General features: G+C 39.6%; 1 protein-coding gene across 5 annotated transcripts in view; it reads right to left on the reverse strand.

The window, feature by feature from the left end:
- The window catches only part of LOC134213695 (probable G-protein coupled receptor Mth-like 1), a 401,130-nt gene that overhangs the window by 330,448 nt on the left and 44,781 nt on the right, over nt 1-25,901 (reverse strand). For all 5 annotated transcript variants that reach the window (XM_062692977.1, XM_062692973.1, XM_062692975.1 and 2 more), the window contains exon 3: nt 23,681-23,897. In XM_062692977.1, the coding sequence (XP_062548961.1) occupies nt 23,681-23,897 (217 nt within the window). The remainder of the gene's footprint in view (nt 1-23,680; nt 23,898-25,901) is intronic.

Genomic DNA, 25,901 nt, shown 5'->3' on the forward strand with positions numbered 1-25,901 from the left:
AACTAAAATAGTTACAACACATCTAATTATACTCAAAATTTGCCTATCCTAATTATTTTGTCCATCCCCTGTAGAAGTAACACACACGAAATCATTAATTTAATGAGATTTTCATTTTTTTCAACACCGTTTACTGATGTGAATAATGTAATTGAAATGTGTTTCAAATGGGGATTGTTGACCTCCAATGCAACGACGAACTCAAATCTAAATTTCAGATAGAAACATCTCTGATAAGATATTTTCGCTCTTCAGAAGCACATATCTGCGTAAACAGCTCTTTTCAAGAATGAAAGTTGTAAAAACAAATTTCGGTCACCAGTCAATAAGCGTCAGGTATTGCAGAGTAGCCAACAATTCCTTGTTCCACATAAAACTTCTAACCATAACAGGTTATGAAAGACACGTGGAATCTTTTTCGCAAATTTCATATCAATTTGTCCATTTTGGAAGATATCACATATTGCAAAACCGAAAAACCAACACAGAATTTCTTAAGGTGATTATACAACAAAGCCACAAATCAGCCATCTTGGAAACCACGTGCTTATTGCCAAAATTTTCCAAGTTAACCTGAGGTTTGTTTTTCAAAATTTGAAAAATTCAAAAATTTCAAAAATAAAAACTGCTGTAAAAACACGTTTCTTGACCGATTCTTTCGCAACAAGTTGCATTCGATCCGGATGCATCCCAATTTTTGATTCATACTGGACTTGGGTCAATCCTTTGTACGGTTCCAGAATTATTCCAGAATCTGTTGGAATCAGTTGTCCCCGGAAATAGTGACCATTTACAAATTTAAGTCAAAACAGGTCGTGCGACATCTTAAACTTCATGATTTCACAAAACAATGATCGGAATGATATTTTTAAGGTTCCTGAGCCACTCGGGTTCAATCAGGTCACAATCCGGGGGATCTCCGGAATGGCCATTTGCTTCATGATATCACAAAGCAATCATTCCATGACATTTTCAGAGTTCCTTGGTTAGTCAGATTCAAACTAGCCACAATCCGAGAAACCTCCAGAATGGCCATTTCCAAAATTGAGTAAAAACAGATTATGTCACATCTCAACCATCACGACTTTAGACTAGCAAAGATTTAAAAAAATGATTTTTCAAAACAATGATGGAAATAATATTCTGAGGATACCTGAGCTTGGCTTCAATCTGGTCACATCGGCCCCAATCCGAAGACCTACGAAATATACATTTATTAAAATTCAAACAAGATAGGACGTAAGCCACCTTGATGATTTCACGAAACAATAAAATAAATTATGTTTTTGAGGCTCTTAGGCCATTTGGATATAAGACCATTTGGGCACGATCCGTGAAACCTACTAGATAAAAACTTGTTCAATTAGATCGAAACAGGTTATCAAAATATTGCCAAGATTAGTCAGATTGAACCCAAGTCGCCGAAGAACCCTAAAATATCATTCCCATCATTGCATGTTGCGGTGTCACACGACCTGTTTTGACTCAATTAATAATCATTCCGTAAGTTCTTCAAATTGAAGCGAATGTGACCGGATTGAACCCAAGTGGCCCAGGACCGCTGAAAATATCAATCCCATCGTTACATTGTGAAATCATGAAGTTTGAGGTGTCACCCGACGAACTTTGACTCAATTTAGAAAATGGCCATTCCACGGATCCTTGATTAGATCGAGCCCAAGTTTCCCATGAGACCTAAAATATAATTTACAGCATTGCTGGTTTGTGAAATAATTTCTAATTGATGTGAGAAGTGGCCATTCCGTAGGATTGTGGTCGATGTGATTGGATTGGATCCAAAAGGCCCAGGGATCCTAAGAATAACATTTTTTTAAAAACATTTTAACATTTTTCCAACTTTTTTTTTTAATTATGAAGTTCGAATGTCACACGACATATTTTGATTCAATTTCAACCTTTTCATCACTTGGGACTAATCCCTAAAAATATCATTCCCATCATTTTTTAGTGAAATCATGAAGTTTGAGGTTCCGCACGACCTATTTTGACTCAATTCAGGAAATGGCCATTGCGGAGGTCACCCGGATTATGTCCGGATTGAACCCATGTGGCCGTAACCCTGAAAAAAATCATTACCATCATTGCTTTGTGAAATCATGAAGTTTGAGGTGTCACACGACTTATTTTGACTCAATTTAGGAAATGGCCATTCCGGAAGTCCCCGAATTATGGCCGATGTGGCCAGATTGAACCCGAGCAGCCCAGAGGCCCTAAAATTTCATCACCTAAAAGCTCATCACAGTCGAGCCAATCCAGCCTGCGTTCATCAGCCGTCCCGGCCCTGTGTTTGAGGCAGGTGAAGGGACCTTCCAACAGCCATTCTCAGGCAAGTATCCTCTCAATATGCTCAGATCATCCACCGAAAAGCCTCATGCTTCCAGCCAATGTGCAGCGATGTCTCACCTACCTGGAAATCCTCTTCATCGGACCCCGGGACGCACACTTGCCTCCAGCCTTGTGGAAGGTCCCTATCCGCTCATCACAGTCGAGCCAATCCAGCCTGCGTTCATCAGCCGTCCCGGCCCTGTGTTTGAGGCAGGTGAAGGGACCTTCCAACAGCCATTCTCAGGCAAGTATCCTCTCAATATGCTCAGATCATCCACCGACAAGCCTCATGCTTCCAGCCAATGTGCAGCGATGTCTCACCTACCTGGAAATCCTCTTCATCGGACCCCGGGACGCACACTTGCCTCCAGCCTTGTGGAAGGTCCCTATCCGCTCATCACAGTCGAGCCAATCCAGCCTGCGTTCATCAGCCGTCCTGGTCCTGTGTTTGAGGCAGGTGAAGGGACCTTCCAACAGCCATGCTTAGGCAAGTACGATCTCAATGCGAACAGGTCACCTCCTGATAAGTTACCTGTTTTCAGTTGTCCAGCTGCTTCTCAACCCAGTAGCATGGCCTTTTTGGCACCTGCGGTGACCTCAGGTTCCACTCGAGATGGTGCTGTTATGCGATCAAGCAGCTCCCAACAACCTATTCGCAGCATTATGTCCACTGTCCCGCTATCCGAGTTGCGCGTTCATTACCAAAATGTGAGGGGTCTCCGTACTAAGCTCGACTCAGCTTCAGATTCGAATTATGATGTCATCGTATTAACCTAGACTTGGTCGATGATTCCATTCTATCTACACAACTTTCGACTCTTTCACGGTGTATAGAACTGATCGGAATGCGCTTAACAGCAGGAAAACTAGAGGAGGAGGTGTACTAATTGCTGTTTCGTCTGCTCTGCGTTCCTGTGTGGATCCGAATTCAGTTAGCGGATGCCTGGAACAACTGTGGGTTCCACTGACAGACTGTTCCGTTAGTGTTGGAATTCTCTATCTACCACCTGACCGGAGAGATGACCTCAATATGATCCAAGAGCATGTTGACTCCGTCGAATCCATTCTATCTGGACTAAACCAAAACGATTTTGCTCTTCTTCTGGGGACTACAACCACTCTGAAACGCATTGGACACGTTCTGAAAGAATGGTGGATTTAAGATTGATGTAAGTAAATCAAGGATGACACGATCTGGGAAACGCACTTTTACGATGGATTTTGTTTCAATGGTTTGACACAAGTGAACCCCATACAGAACACTAACAATAGGGACTCTCGATTTGGCCTCCTGGTGAATGACAGGACGTTACCAGTCTGCTGCGTTTCTGAAGCAGTGGAACTTCTGGTTGTTGCCGATATCGCTCATCCACCAATTGAGGTCGGTATAGTAATGGATTTACCGCTGCAATTTGAACAATCTCTTGATAGGGTTCAGTTTGATTTTCTACGTGCCGATTATGATGTTCTAGCATCCGTCCTATTATCAATTGATTGGCGCTTCCTAGATTCCGATCGGGATCTGGATGATATTATCGGCATATTCAACCGCGAAATTCAGCGTGTGATTGAGCTCCATGTACCACTCAAGCGACCGCCGCTGAAACCTCCATGGACAAACAGATATCTCCGTAAGCTGAAAAGATGTAAGCAGTCTGCCCTCCGGAAGTACAGACGTAATCGTACTCCGCACTCCAAGCGTTGTTTTATGTTGGCTAGCAACAAATATACTAGCTTTAACCGTTTATCATATGCACGGTATATTGATCGTACGCAGAGGAGTCTGCGGTTACATCCTAAAAAGTTTTGGTCCTTTGTCCAAACGAAACGCAAAGAAAAGGGGCTACCTACAAGCATGCATTATGGTGACTTATCTGCAGACACGGCATCTGAAAAGTGCACACTATTTGCCCAGCATTTCAAGAAGGCTTTTACGAATGCAGTACTCGGCCCATCTCAAGTAGACGAAGCCCTCAGATTGGATTGTTTCGATTTTGGAATTTTTGAAATTTCCGAAGAACAAGTACTACAGGCACTCCGAAAGCTCAAGTACTCCACAACACCCGGACCGGATGGCATTCCATCGTCTCTGCTTAAAAAGTGCTCTGCTGCTTTACTGGCACCATTGGCGAAGTTATTCAACCGTTCCATTCAGAGGGCGACCTTTCCCATCGCGTGGAAAACGTCATTCCTATCTCCAATCTACAAGAAGGGAAACAGATGTGACATTGCGAATTATAGGGGCATAACATCGTTAAGCGCCTGCTCGAAAGTTTTCGAAATAATCATGAGCAAAGCTCTCTTCGGTACCTGCAAGGCTTACATCTCTACTGCTCAACATGGATTCTTTCCAAAACGGTCAGTGACTACTAACCTTGTCGAGTTCTCGTCTTTGTGCATCCGCTCAATGGATGCAGGTAAACAAGTTGACGTGGTATATACAGACTTTAAGTCAGCGTTTGATCGCGTGAATCACTGCATTCTCCTTCACAAACTTGGAAAACTCGGAATGTCGACTGGACTTGTGAGCTGGTTTAAATCTTACCTATCAGACCGGTGTATGAAAGTGCGAATTGGTTCGAGTATTCAGATTCCTTCCATATCGATTTCAGGAGTGCCACAGGGGAGTAATTTAGGACCATTGCTTTTCGTTATTCATCAACGATGCAGCGTTTGTATTGCCTCGCGGTATGCGAGTGTTTTATGCGGATGATGTAAAAATGTATATGGTCGTTACAAGCAGAGATGATTGTCTGGAATTACAGGCTACCTTGAATTCTTTTGAGAGCTGGAGCAAACGGAATGTTTTGGAACTCTGCGTGGGAAAGTGCAACACCATTACTTTCTGTAGATTGCGGCGCCCGATTATATTCGACTACTCTCTGTCTCATGAAGTACTTCAGCGTAAAACTGAAGTTAAAGATCTTGGTGTAATAATGGATAAGGAGCTGACATTTCGGTCTTACTATGAAGATGTGATTTCGAGGGCGCATAAGCAGCTTGGTTTTATCTGCAAGATATCCAATGATTTTCGTAATCCTCTCTGCCTCAAATCACTCTACTGTGCTTTAGTTCGTGCCATTTTGGAATCTTCTGTACTGGTGTGGTGCCCATACAATGCATTGAGGCTGTTCAGAGAAAATTTGTTCGATGCAGAAGAACAAATTCGGAACCTTCCCTCGCGTGATCCTGTGCGTCTTCCTCCTTATGAACATCGATGCAACTTAATTGGCCTGGCATCGCTGGAAAGCAGGAGATCTGTAATGCAAGCCGCTTTTATCGGTAAAGTGCTGAGAGGTGAGCTCGATGCTCCAGCTATTCTCTCTGAGATGAATATTTATGTCCCGGAGAGATCCTTGAGACGGCGAAACTTCCTGCTGACGGACGCTCGCAACACCCGATATGGACAACATGACCCCATTAGGTTTATGGTATCCAGGTTCAACGAAAGGTTCCAGCAATTCGACTTTGTTACCTAGGCTAGGTTACCGTATACTGATCATGAATGTTTTGTGTTATTTGTATAATGATCCTTCTGACAACATTATTGGCTTAACTGTTTGTTTGTTTTTAATGACGATGTATTTTGACTGATTCCATGATTTATGGTTGTACCGAATATTTTTGTAATTTAATTTGTTTTAGTTTTTACTTCATTAAGACATAGGTCAGATGAAGGTGATCAAGCAAATAAATAAATAAATAAATAAAATTATCATTCCTTTAATTGCTTAGTGGAATAATATATCCGAAATTACAAATTGAATGTTTGAACTTGAAAAACGATGGGATTCCGACATTCAAGACATAAATATTTCGGAAAACCTAACGATTTTTTTTTCACATTTCCAAGGAAATTATTATCTAACCATTTTACTTACCTTTGCCGTAAGCATGCCAGACCATGCAGGAGGTGGCTGAGTTGCATCCGTTCGGCCCAGGAAATTTTTTGGTTAGATATTTTTCGACATTCCCCAATTAGCACACTTGAAACCGACATGAATGCAGCCACTCAAATGTGACCGAATTTGGTCACATATAAGTTTCGACAACTAAATTTCAACATATGTGCTTCTCGGGTCCTATGTGGGGTGGTTTCATAGAGATATTTTTGGTTTTTTAAGTTAGGAATACATTTCTTCTATGTAGTTTTGACAAATATTAGCGTGACTTAATCATTAGTAAAGCCATTTAAAATTACGCTACTGATCACTGTTCGTCTAGATTATATATCCCAGTAGTCGACCCCAGCAGACGTTGTTCTGCATCTGCGAAAATTCTATACGAACCATAATTTTAGTTTTTCACGATTTACTAAATTCTACTCATGATTTTTGTATGAGCAAATATCATATAAAACCATGGGAAATGATAACGAACGTAACTGCTGAAGGAATAAAAAAAAATCTATCCAGCCGTTTCCGAGATGTGCTGATACGAACACAGAACATTCCATTTTTATTATATAGATATAGATGAATCAAGGTAAAGCTCATCGATCACTTCAAATTATGGTTGTTGCACGGATTCATGCCTCTTTTTAGTCTTTTTAGAATAAGATTCATCCTTTTCGCATGATATGCCTGACTAAAAATCCAAACTCTTGAGACATCTTCATAAAACAACCGCTTCCCCCATAAACACGCCGTGAGCTAAATATGTGGACAAAAAGCTGGAATGATCCCATTTTTGCTGTTACTCCCATTTCAAATTTTTGTCCAGAGTTGTCAATTTTAGCACGTTTTAGTTATATAACGCTTGCGTAAAAAATTACTTTAACTTGGTTTTAGCAGCCACTTAAACAGGCAAGCAGTTTTTTTTTTCTTTTGTCTAATGAAGAAGTTTTATTTTTGCCTTTCTCGTTCAACAAAGTTGTACCGAAAGGCTATCATTTCACCCAAAATCGAACTTTTATAGAAGTCTCGGAGACCCATGATGTTATATACCAATCGACTCAGCTCGTCGAACTGAACAAATTTCTGTCAGTCCGTGTATGTGTGTGTGTGTGTGCACATGAAAACCGAAAAAAAATTAGCCACTTTGTCATATAGTAATTCTTAACCGATTTTCTCGCAACAAGTTGCATTCGACAAGGGACAAAGCCTTGTTGATCACTATTGAATTTGATAACGATCGACCATTGCGTTGAAAAGCTTTTAGGAAAATGGAATCGAACGTTATTAGCGCTATATAAGGTTGGTGTCTTGGCTAAATGCGAGAAAGGCAGTATCACCACTCGGTGAATTAAGTTGGTTTTTTAAAAGAAATTCATTTAGCGCATTAGATTAACGGATAACAATATTACTATTCTAGTATTTATATTAAATTCGCAATTTTCATTAGTGTAACGACAGGATTAACCAAAACTTTTTGGATCAATATTGGGAGGACGCACTCGTTGCCAAATTACAGCTTACGATTTTCATTTGATGCAGCACATTATAACTGTCTACCTTACGGCTTTTACAAACGATTTGTAGTGATCAATGCACCAACATTTCATGGGCCGATAACGCATCCATCGCCAGCGCTAAGATTAGGAAAATTTACCGATAAAGTCCATTTTGCTCGAGGCTTTTGATAACTTGAATAAGAGATTTTGCACAATCATTGTACAAATAAGTAAACAAACCGTCTGGTAACATAATTTTGGTTATATTTCCAATACATGAAGGTTCTCAGCAATAAATCTTCCACAGCATATTAGGCTAAGGTTAGAGCCATATATACCCTACTTAGAATAAAATTCTTAACTTTTTTGCGAATGCTTTAATAAATTGTTACTAATAACCTTGGATTACTCATATTTTTATTTGCTAATCGTAAAAAGCAGCTGTTTTTAGTATCACTTTTACTAAAATAATTTTCCTGTAAAAAAATTAAATGGTGAAAGAAAGATGTTCACTGCTGCAACCCGGCGATGAACAACATGAACAACAATTTTCGAAGATTTCTGTCTTATGCAATTTTAAAATGTAATCAAAACTAACTCAAATTATTGTTCTGTTGTAGGTTTTGTATTCACTGAAATTAAAACAAAATTAAATTAAACAAAAATAAACTTCAATAACTCACTCAACAACACATACCAAATTCATCAATAAATTATTCCAAATTCTCAATTATTCTAAAAGCATTGGAAAATACAATTATCAAAGTTCATATTCCTATACAATCAACTATTCAAGGTTTTCTTCCAACACTAAATCTCAAACGCAAATCCGGGGTAATCATTTCTATCAACCAAACCCATGAACCCGAACTGGATTATGGCATTTCAATTTCCAAACTGCCCTTCCGAGGCGGTAGTTTAAATCTGTTCCCCGTTTCCTGTGTGATGTGGATCTTGTGCTGATTTCCGCCCCAAACCCGACGATTCAAAAAAAACCCGAAACCCAAAAGAAGACTCGCTCGCTGCAAGCTCAATCACAGCAACCGAAAACCGTTTATATCGTAGTCGACTCCGAATCAAAAGTCGAATGGTTCGGTCCGCTTTCAAACAACCCAAACAGATAGGGAACCATCACCATCATCGCTTACGAGCGAGATGCAATCTGAGGAAATGAAGATTTGTTTACGCTCGGTATCCGAATAGGAAAACTTTTCCGTACGAAATTCCTCCAACCGAAAGATGCGATTTTCAAAGTAAATGCCAACTGGATTACAACGAAAGTGCGACCCCTCGATAAGCTCAAGTCGAGTTAAATTTACTCCCATCCGGCGACACGGTCCTGTAGGTTTGCAACTTACTACAACTTTCTGTGCACCCTGACCGAACCCTGTCGAAATCGATTCGTATGAATATAGGGGTAAGATTTAAATGCGCTCGCAACTGCGACTGCACCCACTTTCGATTTATGGCCTCTGCAGCGTGTTATGGACCTTTTCGGTGCCGGTATAGTCACATCGTTATCGTCGTTGTCTGGGACGCATGGAGTAAGAACCCCTACTTCGCAATAGCAGACAACGTGAGTTGGTAATGAAAATTTTATCTCCAAACGCAGAATTGAAATCAAATGTGACTTCATGCATAAGGGGTCGTCATCATGGATGCAGTGCGAAATCATAAATCGGAGATCTGCAATAATTTCAACCACGTTTCGCACGTTCGTCTGTCTTTCATGGACGGTGGTTGACTTCTGTCTGTCGTAGTACGAAAGGGATTGGGGGAGGATGGACAAAATCAAGATTCCTCCGGTTGTCAAATGAGGGTGATGCCGATGACATAAATGCACCCGAAGGTATTCGAGAAGGGCAGATATGACGTCGATTATGGGCAGTAATTGCTGGCGGATAGATGTTTCTGGAAGACGTTTGAGGGTGAACTGCAAGGAAAATGATTCTTAAACAATAAATATAATGTGCATCGTTAAATTTAATTGAAGTTTGGATTTATTTTGAGGGAGCAGAAGTCTTTTAAAAACATTCATGTTTCAAATAGACAATAAGATTGAATAATCATTTAATTACTTACCTATTGATTGAAAATATGAACTGAAATTAAGCCGAAAAAAACTGAATTCGCATACGAGAAAAAACTAAAATAAATGGACCACGTTGTTTGGAAAATACTGCGTTAAGAAAATGATTCAAATTGAAAACCGGAACGAGGGGATAATCTTTTCCATTACAATCTTCACTAGCCCACATGACAGTCCTTATCATCCGTGCATGCTTCCAATCCGGCAATTGGCCATGCCTGACGAACAAGTTGATCCTTCCAAGTGAGCCTAATAAAAATGGTATTGGCCGATAAATCCTACTCGCTTAGGAATCCGATTGAAATTTGATCCCGGCTCAATCGATTTCGTCCGTCGCACATGGTGCATGAGAGATGTATACCTACCCGGATTATAATGGGCAATCCAGCCTGGAATCGTACACAACGGATAACACCATTAACTGAAGCTAATAGTCATTATTCAAATGCACTCACCGCACACCCCAGAGCGGACAATGACGACTGATCGTACAATAACGATGACGATTGTATTATTTCGATTCATTCCCCTTTCGATGCAATCCTTAGACGGCCGATCCGACCGAAAGCAGCCGGAGCGAAGACATGTGTCGTGTATTTGTTTTAGAGACTCATAATCATAACTTGCATCCCAGTTTGCTCCAGCTTGTGTGCATATTTGTCATCATAACTAATATTACTAATAAAATTAATCCGCTCGTCACCCCATTTACCCACCACCACCATCGCTCACAGCGACACTGAGAGGAAATTCAACATATGGAACCACAGAATGACTCGACTCAATTCGGATGAACGGGCGGACGTCTGGTCTGAATCCCTTACTCGAGTAGGCATTTCGGAACTTGCAGCAGCAGCAGCCGGTGATGTACCGCAACACACAGCTCTCAGCGGAATGGTCGGTCATGGTCACGTCTGTTTGAGAATAGAGGGAAAAGCAACCAACCGACCAAGTTCATGTCCATTGGTTCGGTACGGTATGTCGTCTGCTAGAGCACTCAATCTCGTTCTCTATCTCCTCTCGAAGGTAGAGACAAGGTGGACTGGACAAGCCCTCATAATTTGAATGCTGTTAGCATCATGTTGTAATGTATGGAGTGTGCTGCGTCGTCGTTCTCGTCGCCCGCAGAAAGGTCCGCTTGGACACATATGCGGACAAATGGTAGAGTGCCGCAAGGTGGACGCTACAGATTTGGCGGAATGGGTAATAAATGTTTCTAATTAAATATTCTTAATAAAATTAACTTTTTGAGGGAGTGAGACCAATTCAGAGGATTAGGGCGTATATCATAGTATTTTGTAGATTTTGTTTCAACCATTCAAAGAATCTGAACCGATCTGATGCACATTTATTGACTGAATTTATGTCATATTACAGAAATAAATTTTATGCCCTCATTCATTATTGGTAAATTACCGGAATCGAAGCAGTCACAGCCGACAGTTGTAAACTTTTTACAGTCATGTCAATTTTGGCTATTTTTAAAATGTTGCCTGGGAAGATGAGAACAAAATACAAGTGCGATTGTTGCTTGCTTGCACGACGGAACTGGGCTATGAACTTTAAGACTATTATGGGTAGTGTGGAAAAGCCCAAGCCATCTCAAGTGAAAACTGACAGGAAGTATAGACCAGAATATTTAGATAAACGCTTTATTGCTGCATCACGGGCGCGTCACTTTGGTGTCATTGGTGGCTGTTTCAACAAATGTCTTGTTGTTGAATTGACTAAATTCGGTGAGTTCGTTCCTTTTGCACTGTTTCTTCTTGAATATGTATTGCCAAAAATTGTCATTTACCCCATAACTTGCTACATGGTGAGAGTCACAGAACCCAATTTGGTTCTGGACGATGAAGAAATGAATTCTTTTTATAAGAACATTGAAATTTTACCTTTCAAGAAAATGATTGCTGGTTTCCATTACTGACATCCTCTGACATCATACATTGGTTATTGAATTGTTGAACTGTCAGATTGGAAAGGAGAGTTGTAAATGGTTTTTTTTTTCTCTATGAGTATTAACATTTCATATTTGTTCTTGTATATCTCGATTTCCATATGTATTTCTCTCGATTTTTTACAACATGATAATACTCGGCTGCAATTTCCGTTTTTTAGATTATTTGGATGAGTTTGTCCATATTCCGTTTATAATGTTTATTCATATTCTTTCACTTGTTGTAGCAGCTTAGTATTCATTAAGCACTTCCATATTTGTTAACTCGAGTGTTAAATGCGAGGTTCCTAAGTCAAGTTACAGTTCGTATATCATAATACCGTGGACCCCCGATAATTTGAACGGTACTCATTCAAATTAACGGGGTTCATTTTTAATTTGAACTTCTGGTTACTCTATAAGCATCAGAAAAACTGGTTTCTGGCTGCTCTCTTTGCTGGTTTGTTTTGATTCTGCGTTCCATTTCACGATGTTCCATTTTTCTTCTCTCGATTCCACGTGGTAAATGACGTTTGAACCATTTTTAATTTGAACGATGTTCAAACCAACGGGGTTCAAATTAAAAAGTGTTCAGATTAAAAACGGTCATATTACCGGGGTATATTACGGTATATGATAATATTAATGGTCAGGAAAGTCGAGAAAATTTCCAACCCAAAAATTTCCAGACCGCACCAGAAATCGAACCCAGCCACCATCAGCATGGTCTTGCTTTGTAGCCGCGCATTTTACCGTAAGGCTAAGAAAGTCCCCCCCTCTTACATTACATTTGCATTCTTAGAATCAACAATATTTTTAAATGGTCTCATCACCAAAATCTCATATTGACATATTGATTTTAGGCAAAAACACTCATGTATGTTTGATACTGCCTTCTTTCTTCATTTCTCATCTTTTCAGGAACTGTGAATTCTATTGTTCAATCTTCAATCAAAACGAAACATATTCCCTGGTTTTAACCTGGATATTTCTCGACGGACGATTGACCATTTCAACTCTGAAGACAATGAGTTTCGAAGCAGACTAGTGTTGAAGAAAGGATCTCGCACATCCAGGACAATTGAATTGAAATTTGGTGAGAGAATTCCATTGCATATATTATTCATTTACATCGAAACTACATATATGATTATATACAAAAAAAAACATCAGGGCACCCGATTGAAGCGATTTGGATAGGAAGAGTGGAATCGCCAACTTCCTATTGTTAACATTTCGTGGATAAAGGGCGGGCTCTTCTCCCCATCTATTGGGTCAATCTGGGAAACGAGGGCTAGGTTATATTATTGGATGTACTAACTTTCTCCTGAAGGAGATTCTCTATTCATCCCGTGGATTCGCATAAGTGTATCTGCTTATGGATCCACCCCACCCATTTTGGCCCTTCATACAGGAGTTTGATGAAATACAAACAATAATATAATCATGATCAAATCGTTTGTCAGATATGGCCAGTGCTATCGGCAGGTGCCTTGCTACAATAGATGGTAGTATCATCATCATTATCATCATCATCATTCATTATTGGTAAATTACCCAAAAACATTGATTTTGAAACGTTATCAAAAGGAGAATCTATCTTCATCGACAGTACGTTTCTCGCCCATACATGAGCGTAACGTTCAACAAATTTAAATTTTGAATAGATATTTAATTGTATCATTCTATTGGTACATTTATTCATAGCTATGGGTTGTGGGCCCCTTCTTTTTTGGTCCCTTCTTTCATGGATCATATCCATCTATCGAGTGGCTTTCATTTGTGAAATATACCGGGATAGCCAATTTGAGTGTACATAGTAAAAATTATCCAATTATTGAAATCACCGAATATATCTTTCTTAAATTGGAATAATTTCATTTTCCTCATTTTTTTTCTAATTTGTTTTAGTATCCCATTGTTGTACATTGATACAGTAATATCCCGATTTTATCAGATTTTTTTCAGAATTTGGCAACCTTAAATTTATTCCGGTCATAGTAGTTTTTTTTTTGGACAAAGTAATAAAGATGTTAAACCTCGTTATGGACAACTTAACAAGGTGATAATTTTGATATTTAATATAATATATAATATATTCTTTAGTTCTCTATGAATTTCATCGAAGAAGAACTGTTATTTATTAATCATTGAAAAGTTTCTCTATAATTTGTTTCCATTATGCAACTGTTACTATTAATATGAAATTATATGGAAAATCTCTAAAAACCGAAAGACATCTTTTTTTTTGTCATTGAGGGTAATCACAGAGTGGGTACCTATGGAAGATTGACGAAAAATGGCTTATGGTTGAAAAGAATCATAAAAAAGTACATATGTAAAATCACAAAATGGTATGTATTTGATGTAAAGCACGGGTCGATTTTTTTATATAAAAAAATTGTCGAATAAATGTTTTTGGTAAAAACAACTTATTTGTACAAGAAGAGGAGCAACAAAAAAAGACAAAAAACGTCTAGAAAAGCACAGAAAAATGGTTAAAACATGAGAAAAACTCTGAAGATCTTGAGAATCAAACGATGTGTCCGAACGACCATTGAGAAATAGTTTGGAATTGGAGTTAACTGAAAAGTGAATTTGGAAGACCACCAGAAAATGGTTTGGAACAGAGGAAGATCTCAGGAGTAAGGTAAACTACCGAGAAATGACTTGTGGCTAAGATAAAGCGTCTGAGAGCACAACGAAAAGCATTTCCACAAATCTGAAGAATTGTTATTAAACCAAAAAAAAAACCTGAATAATCCACCTAGCGGTGATGGTGCCTTTCTCGTGCAATTAAAAAAAAATATTTTTGCCATAACTTTTGATTCCAATGACAATTTTTTAATACATACGATATGACAAATTTTCACACACACACACATCCGTGGGGTAACGCCAACAGGATAGTGATGGCCAAGACCAAAGGGAGCTTTTCACCCCTAGAACGGTCCCCGCATAAGTTGGCGAGGATTATCGAGATACTCTTCCCGTTCCGATCCACAAGTCCCTGGCCTCCTGCACCGCAAGGCAATATGGGTGCGGCCGAAATGGTGGCTCAGGAGACAAACGAAGAGTTACTCGCGGCGGCCAAATCCCTAGATGAGTGTCGATTTCCCGAAAGATGGAAAAGACAGGAACTGGTGTTGTTGCCGGAAGCCGGAAAGCCGCCGAGCTACCCATCGGCGCGGCGCATAGACCACGACGGACAAGTTGCTAGAGAGGATCGTCCTAAACATGCTGACCCTGTACTCAGAGAGTACGAACGGCCTGTCAAGCCATCAGTTCGATTTTCGCAAGGGTCCACGTTGGACGCTATTAACTCGGTGGTAAAGGCCGCCGAGATAGCGATCCAACAGAAAAGGCGAGGTATTCGTGTACTATTATACGAAACCGATGCCGGTCAGAGAAGCGTTCTTATTACTGCAGGAGTTTCGTAAGGTTCAATACTGGGCCACGGTACTATGGAACCTTATGTATGACGATGCTCTGATGCTAAAGTTCACTCCTGGTGTGAAGATCGTCGGCTTTGCCGATGACGTAACCTTGGAGGACTACGGGGAGTCAATTCCCGAGGTAGAACTGACTAGACTACAGCACACGCGAAATAAAAAAAAACAGATTAATACACCTAGCGTTGGTGGTGCCTTTCTCGCATTTAGCTAGGACACCAACCTTATATGGGGTTTATATGGTCCGATGTACCATTTTCTTAATAACTTTTAAACGCAATGACCGATCATTATCAAATTCAATAGTGATCAACAAGGCTTTGTTTCCTGTCGAATAAAACTTGTTCCGAGAAAATCGGTAAAGGATTACTATACGAAAAGTTGTTTAATGTTTTTTATAGCTTTTGTGCACACACATACACACACACACATACATACACACGGACAGACAGACATGTGCTCAGTTTGTCGAGCTGAGTCGATTGGTATATAACACTATGGGTCTCAGAGGCTTCTATAAAAAGTTCGTTTTCGGGGTGAAATGATAGCCTTTCGGTACAACTTCGTTGTACGAGAAAGGCAAAAAACTCATTGAAATTCAATTTTCGAACGAAAAAGAGCCGCTCGGTAGAAATCTTTTTGGCCGAAGACCACAAGGCTGAAAGGTGTTTGACAGAATATGTCATTTAACCAAAAATGCTATTTATGTAGTAGAGCCTACACGCACAAAACTCGAGAGCAAATCCATATCTTGTTTTATGTTTACTTAATTTGATATCTTTTAACCATTAAAATAACAAAACATTAAAATAACAATAACAAAAACTATTCCTGCTGTCAATGAGAACAAATCGAGAACTAATTTTGATATTGGTTTCCGATAATTATTTTACACATTTTGATGTCATATCATTCAGTTTTGTAATATACAGCAAAATGAGATAAAAATATGTAATCAATCATGATGATTCATATTTGAAAACATTAATTTGATGTCAAAATCAAAGCATGTTTTTCTATATGTTCTGATTATGTTTTCAGTCTTTCCTAGGGTAACTAGCCAAAAGTTATTTGGCCATAAATGTAATTTGGTCGAACAGTTCCTTTGGCTGAGAAAATAGCTCAATAGCCGAAAATGCCCTTTGGCCGAAATAGTCGTTTGGTTGAAAGAGTCTTTTGGCCGAAAAGGACATTCGGTCGAAAGTGTCGTTCGGCTGAAACGGTCGTTTTGAATATTTTCAAGACATTACGGGAGATTTTTTTGAAATTCACATAAAAATTTGATGAAATTCCCCAGAAAATTCTTCAAGTTTTTCCAGAATATTCATTTGGAAATTATTTTCAGATTTCCCACGGGAACTACTTTCAAGTTTCAAGAAATCTTGGAATTACCATGAGGAGCTCTTTGGATTTACAAGGGAAAATTTTTTGGAATTTACATGAGAATCTTTCAAGAGTTTCCACGAGGAGTTGTTCCAAATTTCTACAGGGAAATATTCAGAATATCCACGGAAAGTTCCTATTGAGTTTCTGTTGAGTATTCTTTGAAATTTACACAGAAAATTCTGACTGGTAAAAGGGATGCTTTAACGTTGACTTTCTCAATCTAGATTATATAACACGGCTAGTTTTTTATCCTTTATTAGAGTGATTTGTTTGCAGGGATAAATTCGTCACTAGACGGCTAGTTTGGCATAGTCAACTTTAAAACAACGAAAATGCTCGGAAAGGATTTTTTTTATTTATTCAGAAATAAGAACTTCTTGGGAAATTCCATTAACCGAAAGCGAAAGACGGTCGAACTAGTATTTTGGCCGAAAAAGTCGATGGCCCTAACCGGTCGTCTGGACGAATCGATCGTTGGCCGAAAATGCCGTTTAGCCGAAATGGATTTTTGACAGAATGGATTTGGCCAAATGTCAATGACTGAACGGGTAAAATATGGTCAAAAATGGCCTTTTTGTTAATTGACCATTGAACAAAATTACTTAACCTCCCTACTTTTAAGTCGTTACTGGCCTTTAGACCAACAGATATCTAGCCAAGTACCATTTAGCAAAACTAAGCCATTTAGCATGTCCGAAAACGACGTACAGCCAAAAGGAACATTCGGCCGGAGTTGTAAAAAGTTGTTGCCCTAACATGTAATTTGGCTGAAAATGCCGTTCGGCCGAAAAAATCGTTTGACCGAATAGATCATTTGACCAAAAATGTCTTTCGGTAAGAATTGTTATTTGGCAGAAAGAGTCATTTGGCCCAAAAATGTCCTTTCTGCAACCTTCTTTCGTTCAATTCGGCTCAATTGGATTTGGTTAGATGACATTTGGCTTAAAAGCCAGTATCGATTTAAAAAGTAGACAGGTTACGTAATTTCGTTCAACGGTCGTTTGACAAAAAGGCATTTTCGTCGTAAATGTCATTAGGCCAAACGGATGGATATTTTTGACGGGTTTTCTTCGGGTTATTTCAGTTATTGACATTTGGCCGTATGAACTGTTGGCCTAATCGATATTTTCGGCCAAATGGCCCATTCTGTCAAACGACTATTTTGACCAAACGGCATTTTAGGGCTGATAACCTATTCGGCCAAACGATCATTTCGGCCAAACGACCTGTTAGGGCAAACGACTTTTTCGCTTGTCATACGACGAGTTTGTACCATCCCATTTAATTCCACCACTTGATTGTACCTTGAGAGATACGTATTTCGACCTCAACAGTAAGGTCGTCTTCAGTGTCTTTTTCGGCCAAATTATAAGATCGGCCGTATGTCGCTTTCAGCCAATGGAATTTCTGAAGAAATAAGAAATTCTATGGAAAATGCCCTAGTTATTCGATAACTGCAATGTGTTTTCGTTTCAGTTAGCGAATGCCGTTTGTTAACTGTGATGCATTTTAGACGTTAAACGATTGTCAGACAACGTCAGATAAAATAGAAGTGCACCTGATTGTGCAGTGCAACGCAGCTATCATCGACTTTTAAATCGTTTTGAAGTTCACTTGACCGAGAACTGCAAAACTAATGTAACTATCGAATTGCAGTTAAAAGCATTGCAGTTAAATGACTTTCAGTTATCGAACCCTATTGTTCGAAAAAAATTCCGTAGAAATCCAACAATTCCGAACAATTTTTCGTTTAAATCTAATTTTTTTTATTGAGATATACATTTTGAAGAATCCTCCGCACAAAATTTTACAGAAGTTTCCGTTAAAATTCTGGAAAATTTCCGGGCCGTCTTAATTATTCTAGACTGAGAAAGCTAACCTTAAAACACCCATTCTACCAGCCGCACTCTCCTACAATTATGAAGAATTGTTTGTGTGAATTTCGAAGAATACTGAACAGAAACTGGAATTTCCGTGAATTTCCGATTTTTTTCCTTTTAAGAACAATTTCTCGTAACTTTCTTCTGGAAGGAGATTCTCCATTCATCCCGTGGATTCGCATAAGCGTCTTTGCTTATGGAACCACCCCACCCATTTTTGGCCCTTCATACAGAAGTCTGATGAAATACAAACAATAGCATAATCATGATCAAATCGTTTGTCAGATATGGCCAGTGCTATCGGCAGGTGCCTTGCTACAATAGATGGTAGTATCATCACCATCATCATCATTTAAGAACAATTTCTCGTAGAAACTCTGAAGTTTCTCATGTAAATTGCTACGAACTTTATGCTGAAATTCCAAACAATTTTATTTGGGAAATCAAAAGAGCCTCCCTTGGTAATTCCAAAGATTTCTCGAAAATTCAAAGTAGTTTCCGTGGAAAATCCAAAAAAAAAATCCAAATTTAGGAAAAGTTTCTTAGATTTTTCACGCGAAATTCAAAAGATTCTTCCTTTGAAAACGGAAGTCTTGAAAATATTCCGAAAATATACAAAAAAAAATCTTAGAGAAACGAACATAAAAAATCGCCACGCCGATTCACGCCGCCGCCGCTGCCGGCTAAAATGGCTTTCGGCGTGACGCCGAAAACGCCGCCACCGCCGACCAAAATTCTGACAAACGCCGCCGCCGACGAATATCGAACCGGCGCACACCTCTACTGGAGAGCACGTACCGCTTGATGTGTCTCAGAGTGAAATATGCCTACCGCACGATATCACACGACGCAGCCTGCGTGATTGCGAGCATGATGCCAGTCGGGCTGGTCATCCGGGAAGACGAGGAGTTTTCTAGCTGGCACCAGAGGAGCCCGCGAACGCATCAGGGTGACTTCGGTTGCCAGATGGCAGCGCGAATGGGATAACTCTCTTATAGGTAGGTAGACCCTCCGGCGGATTCCTAACAAATCGGTCATTTTGCCGAAAAAGTCGTTTGCCGAATAGGTAATCTAGCCGGAAATGCTGTTTGCCAGAATAGATGTTTGGCAGAAAGGGTGTTTTCGAGCCAAATGGCTCTTCCTGTCAAAAGACCAATTCTACCGCAATGCATCTCAACCAAATGATCAATTCGGTCGAAAGACATTTTCGGCCAAATGACCATTCCGGTGAAACGACCATCTCGACCAAATGGCAATTTCACCCAACTTTCCTGTCAGGGGAAACAATTGTTTCGGCCAAACTATCTGCTAGGGTGAATGTCCTAATGTCAACATAATAACCGAATGTTTCGGACAAACGTTCAATTCAGCCAAATGAAATTCGGCTAGATGACTTTCGGCTTAACGTGTTATTCAGGCCACAAGGTCGAAAGGTGTTTAGCCGAAACCCATCTGACTAAAAATGTCATTTAGCCGAAATGGACATACGGCCGAAAATGTCGTTCGGCCGAACTTGTTATTTGGTCGAAAAAATCGTTTGCCGAAATGGTTTGGTTTCGCCGTTTGCCGAAATTATACTTTGGCCGAAGAGGCCGAAATTTTCTCGAAAATGTCATTTGGACAAACGGGTTGACATTTTCGATCATATTTCCCGTTTAAAATTTCGAAAAGTTCCCCATGAAAATTGTGTAGAAATTCTGAAGAATTTTAGTGGAACTTCAGAATAAAAATTTAAAAAATCGCTTGGAAATTCCAAATAATTTCCCATGGGAATTCCGAATTATTTAGTGCGGAAACCCAAAGATTTTTTTTTCGAAATCCACATTTTGAACAATCTTCCGCAGAAACTCTGAAGAAAATTCCGGAGAATTTCTCATGATAACTCCAAAAAGTTTCCTGTTGATATTTCGAAGAATTTTCTGTGTAAATTTCGAACAACATTCAACAAAAATTCCGAAAAATTCCATGAAACAGGATATTCTGCCGTCTAAGACGAATTAAGTACTCTCCATTTAATTCCACCAGTTAATTTTCGTTATCTTTGCAGATACGTATTTCGACCACAACTGTGTGGTCGTCTTCAGTGTCTCGTACTTGACTCGACTTTTCTGAGAATATTCTGAACACTTTGTTATAGAAATTTGGAACAATTTCCAGTGAAAATTCTGAAACATTTCTCATGTAAATTCTGGCGAATTTTCCATGGAATTCCCAGACAATTTTCTTTGGAAATTCAAAAAAGCTTCCCGTGGAAAATCTGAGGATAATTTTCAAATTATTATTTTGGAAAAATGTTTGATGAAGTTCATAATTTTTTTCCGGCGAAATTCAAAACATTCTTGACTTGAAAATGTCCCGAAAACATTCAGAAAAAATCTTGCAGAAACGAACGCAATCAAAAATTACCACCCGATTCACACCGCCGCCGCCGGCTAAAATGGCTTTCGACGTGACGCCGAAAACGCCGCCACAGCCGACCAAAATTATGACAAACGCTGCAGCCTACGTTTTTCGGACCGGCGCACCTTTACTTACTTTTTGTTTTCAACTAGACGCACATTTTATTACTAGGCCAACGAATGCTTTAAAAAAATATTGTTTGTTTCGTGTTTTTTTTACAAATTTGTCTTTATTTTAGTATTCCCTACAAAACGATGGGCAAACAAATGAAATAGGCATCAAATTATGGTTTCACAGGGCATAAGTTGCGTTACGAATGACGGACTTTATTTTAATCCAAGAACTCTTCAACGTATCTTAAAAGATTACGATCTTGTGGAATTAAATGCAGTAGTATTAAACTCGTCTCATTCCCCTAAAAGAGCTTAATAATTTTCACTCGACCAAATTAAACTTGTTTCCATATTTCAATTTTCGGAGTGGCTTAAGTCGTGAATAATAGCGTTCACAATTTTATTTCATCGCCGACGTTTCGATCCGGAGATGGGATTTCCATAATTAAAACAAAGAATAGTGAGGCCAGTGCAGTACAAGGAGGCCCTGAGGAAGATCCACACCCCGAAACGATTATCAACATTTTCATGGGACTGAAAGCCAAAAATTCTGATTCTTAGCAACAGATCCAGTCGAAATACTTGAAAAAATAAAAAGAACTAACAGTACAAAAATGAACAAAATTCCCCAAGGTTTGAGTCAAATATGCATTTAAGCTGATGACGTAGCTTGAAAATAAATACATCAGAGGCGCCTCGTCAATACGTTCTACCTGTTCATGGAACAGGTAACCAGTTTTAGTTCAAAAGTAGGAAATTAATTCCATGGCAGTTATAAATTGATATACGGTCCAATAATGGCAAGTTACCATGGGTATCAAAATATTTTCAAAAGGAATACCATACTTAATGATAATAACCCAAACGGAATTAATTTTTTAACAGTTAATTTTTTAAATTATTATATCTTTTAATTTACTATTGCTTATTATCATCTTTCAAGTATCAAGGCTGAACAATAAGATCAGCAAATCAGAGGGAACAATTTGTTTCCGCCAAACATAACATTTTCAAACCACATCTCATATATTATCGCACACAAAGACATAGTCGACGGTCAACCACAATCTTCCAGACCAGCCCAAACCATCATTCCGGGGGGCTATTGTTTCGCAAGAAAAGCCATTAAAGCAAATTAACAATGTTACTGGTTCCTGTTCAATCTGCATCAAAAGCGTCCATTTCCTTGCCAGACACCATTCACCAAGCCACCCGTAGATCGTCCTAGCGTCGACGCTATAGCCGAAGAAACACCGTAATCCTATCAGCGCAGTAGATCAGTAATTTATGAACATGTACAAACAGACCCAATAATAAGGCAGGTACCGAGTTGTGCTGGGAGAGCGGAAAGGCTATAGGCAGGGCCAGCCAACATAAACAAACACCATCTGTGTTGTTGCGTGAAGAGCTTTATTGGAGCAAAACTGTTGGAACATAAATCCTCTAATTTTACAATTGCATCTTTCTGCATGCGAGCACTGATTCTCATGTTTTACGGGGATGAGAAGGTCCAAGTGAACTAACGGCAGCACGTACAATACTTTAAAAAGTAACTCGGTCAATTGGGGAAAAATCGAACCATTTCCTGCATTTGCATGACTTTGATGGTCACTTTTGGAGCCGAACCGACGTAAACTAAAAAGCGTTTCATTGGTTCAGTCTGTCTTGCAGTGCAAAGTATGGGAAAACTATGCACTAAACCATAAGACTGAAATGCTTCAGTCTCCAAATAAACCCATCAAATAGCAGTTCTAAATTCAAAACGGAAGCCTATGTCTTGTTCGGATTTGCGCCAACTTGAGCCACAATACAGTGACGGTTTCGAGGATCGTTTGATAAAAATACTAAACCCCAACTTTTCATTCCCCGTAAAGCTAACAATTGTTAATGATGAACTCCCAATAATTTTGACAAATCACTTTGTTGAAGGAAATTAAGAAATAACGTTTGTATAAACTGACACCGTAATTGTAACAAATATTCCATCATCAAACATACTTTCCCTAATTTCCCTGTTCTCTAAATCTGCCCCTGATTGCATGCCTATACCAGAAAAGCCCGATGCAAACCACACTCTATTCGGTCGTGCTGAATTGGCTCGGAAAAGCCTATTATTACCGTCCAACCGTACTAAGACCGTCCGGTCCTTCAACCCGCCTGCTCCTCCGATTCCCGCCCAAATCTCCATTCGCACTTGAATGACTCTCGGTAAACTCGTTTTCTTCGGGGTGCCCAATTTATGGGTCTACTTCTCGGCAGACAAAAGCCTATTATTGCAGCACGGTACTCGTAGTAAGGTTTTTTTTTCGTTTTTTAGTTCAACTCGTAGCGATTGTTGTGCCCAGTTTTTCGAACTATAAATTAGCTAAACTGGTTCTGGGAAGGAGGAGATACTGTAGAAAAGCGAACCGCTCAATGCGATTCAGTAAGCAATGCAATGGGTTGAAAATGTCGAAACATTTACTTATCTGCGAGGTTCTTGATTCTGAAAAATGTATCCACTGTGCGAGCGGTTCGAGATTTTCCCTCAAGCGGACCACCAAAAGCATCTTAGCTATGCGAAATGTTCCATAATAAGATCTTAATTATAGATAATTACCACTGGCGATTCTGAGCCGTGGTTTGCTGAGAAAACCGAAGCCATGAAGCATGATTATTAAAAAAAGAAGTTTGCGGAGACACTTACCTATCATTGTGCACGCCGGACCGGTTATCGTGTTTCCGGACAGCTGGACGATGGCCAGGAAAAGATCACCAATCAGCAGACACGCAACGTAGTGCGTCTGACAGCGCCAGTGCAGAACGTGATGCTGCGAAGTGACCAAGTAACCGGTGGCGAGGGTCGCTCCAAGAAAAATCACCGAAACGAGTAACCCGGCCGCATATAGTGCGAATCGTACGTCCTGTGAATGGTAAGAAAAAAACTCGTGTTAATAAACTACTCAACTGGCTCTTAAGGCCGATAAACATTCATAAAATTTGTATAAATAGAGGAAAATAAAATGTTCAAGTACAACACATATTCCGCAATAAACAATTCCAAAACAGAACCATCCCTAGAGAGTACTGTCCCCCAATCGTTCCATTAATGTTTGGAAGGTGCAGAAAATTAATTCAATTTATCTCCGCTCATGTCAAATCGACAGTAGCAGAAGCAGACCCGACACCCCTCGAGGGTGTTCGAGCGCGCGGTTCCCATTCCAACCCATCCTATCCCGTCATCCAACCGGAACAAAGACCGGGTAAGAGCCCAGATAACATCATGTCGAAGTGTTGACTTTCAAACGCCAAACCGTTTTGCCCGACCGAACCATCCGTCGTCATCCATCGTCGTCGTTGTTCATTCTCGTGGAGTGACGTGCCAGATGATTGAGGATGAGTTCCCGCTGCAAACCAGACACAAACAGAAAACATTACCTCCTCGTCGGGCCGCGCCCCGGTTGTCCTCCCCGTTGCATTGGACTCGTTGACGGGAGTAATCATATAAAACGGAGCGCGATGAGTGAGGGGTGCCATAATTGAAATTGATTTCTGTAAAATATTTAAAAGGTTCAATTTAGCGGAAACAGGACAGCGACACAGAGAAGTGCGGCTCGCGGCCGGGAGGCATAAAATCTGGTAATTTGATCCAGTTTGCATTCATAATCCACTTGGGAGATTTCACGAGCGAGTGACTTCACGGTTCGAGCGGCTAAGCGAAGAAAATCAACAATTGGAGCAGATCCGGCTATTGTTGGAGACGATGATCAGCGAAGAGAAATCGTATTGTGGAAGCTTTTGTTAGGACGACAAATTGTTAGCTTGGGAGCTGTTTAGATTGGCATAATGGCGTCAGCAGTTTTGGAAGAATGTCAACGGGCTTCCGTACCCAATTCGGGAGCCCAATGGCAATTAGCTGAAGCAGAAAAAGTGCAAGTCACACAATCAAAGAAACACACTGAAACTGTTATCAATGTTACAAGAAATGAAGGACGCTTAGAAAATCTATGAAATTTATCACAAGGATTTTGAGGTGCGCAGCCAAACTAAATAACTGCTTTGCTATATTCGACCATGTTAGAGAAAACCTATGTTCAACTCAGTCAAGATCAAATTGTTCACATGTTCGATCCCAATAAAAACGTATCACCGTAATCAATGTAATCGTCGAGTCAAGTACGAGACATTGAAAACGGCCTTACTGTTGAGGTCGAAATACGTATCTGTCAAAGGTGGTGGAATTAAATGGGATAGTACGAACTCGTCTTCACAATTGTACAATGTATTATTAAACTCACAAAGACGATTGTGATTTTGACATTGGACAACGTCAATGAAATTACTGGGCGTCAAATTAGAATCTAAAATTGGGATACGTCACGTCACGAGATTATGTAACGGAAAGTGTTCAACGGCTTGTTTATCTCATATCTATGGGTTTCTCGTATTATTTTTCATGCTACACCATAATTTTAAGCATGCCATGCTCTCTGACCTATTTTATTTCATGAAACAGCTATTAACAGCGAGATTTTAGACATATTCTGCGCGCTCTCCCAAAATGCTAGTTTTATGTAACCTTGTCACGGCAATGTGACTTTTAACTTAAGTTAATGGCATAAAAACTTTGAGTAAATGGTTCAAAATATCATTTACATCGTTTATTTTATTTCTTATGAAGTTGTACTGGATGATGTGTAATAGTTTTTTTTCTTGATTTAGGTGTGATTCGAAAAACATGTAACTATGGGGGTACCGTCGTTAGGGGTGACATTGGGCCTAGGGGGTAAGATTAGGCCAAAAACGAAAAATGTTTCAACTCCTAATATCTCAGAAACTGTTACGAATTTTGATCGAAACTTCAAACGGTTCGAAATTATAGTAAAATTCACGTCTAGGAAATCACAAAACAAATTCCAAGAACTAAT

The sequence above is a fragment of the Armigeres subalbatus genome, chromosome 2 (assembly GCF_024139115.2).
Source record: "Armigeres subalbatus isolate Guangzhou_Male chromosome 2, GZ_Asu_2, whole genome shotgun sequence".
Taxonomy (NCBI): domain Eukaryota; kingdom Metazoa; phylum Arthropoda; class Insecta; order Diptera; family Culicidae; genus Armigeres; species Armigeres subalbatus.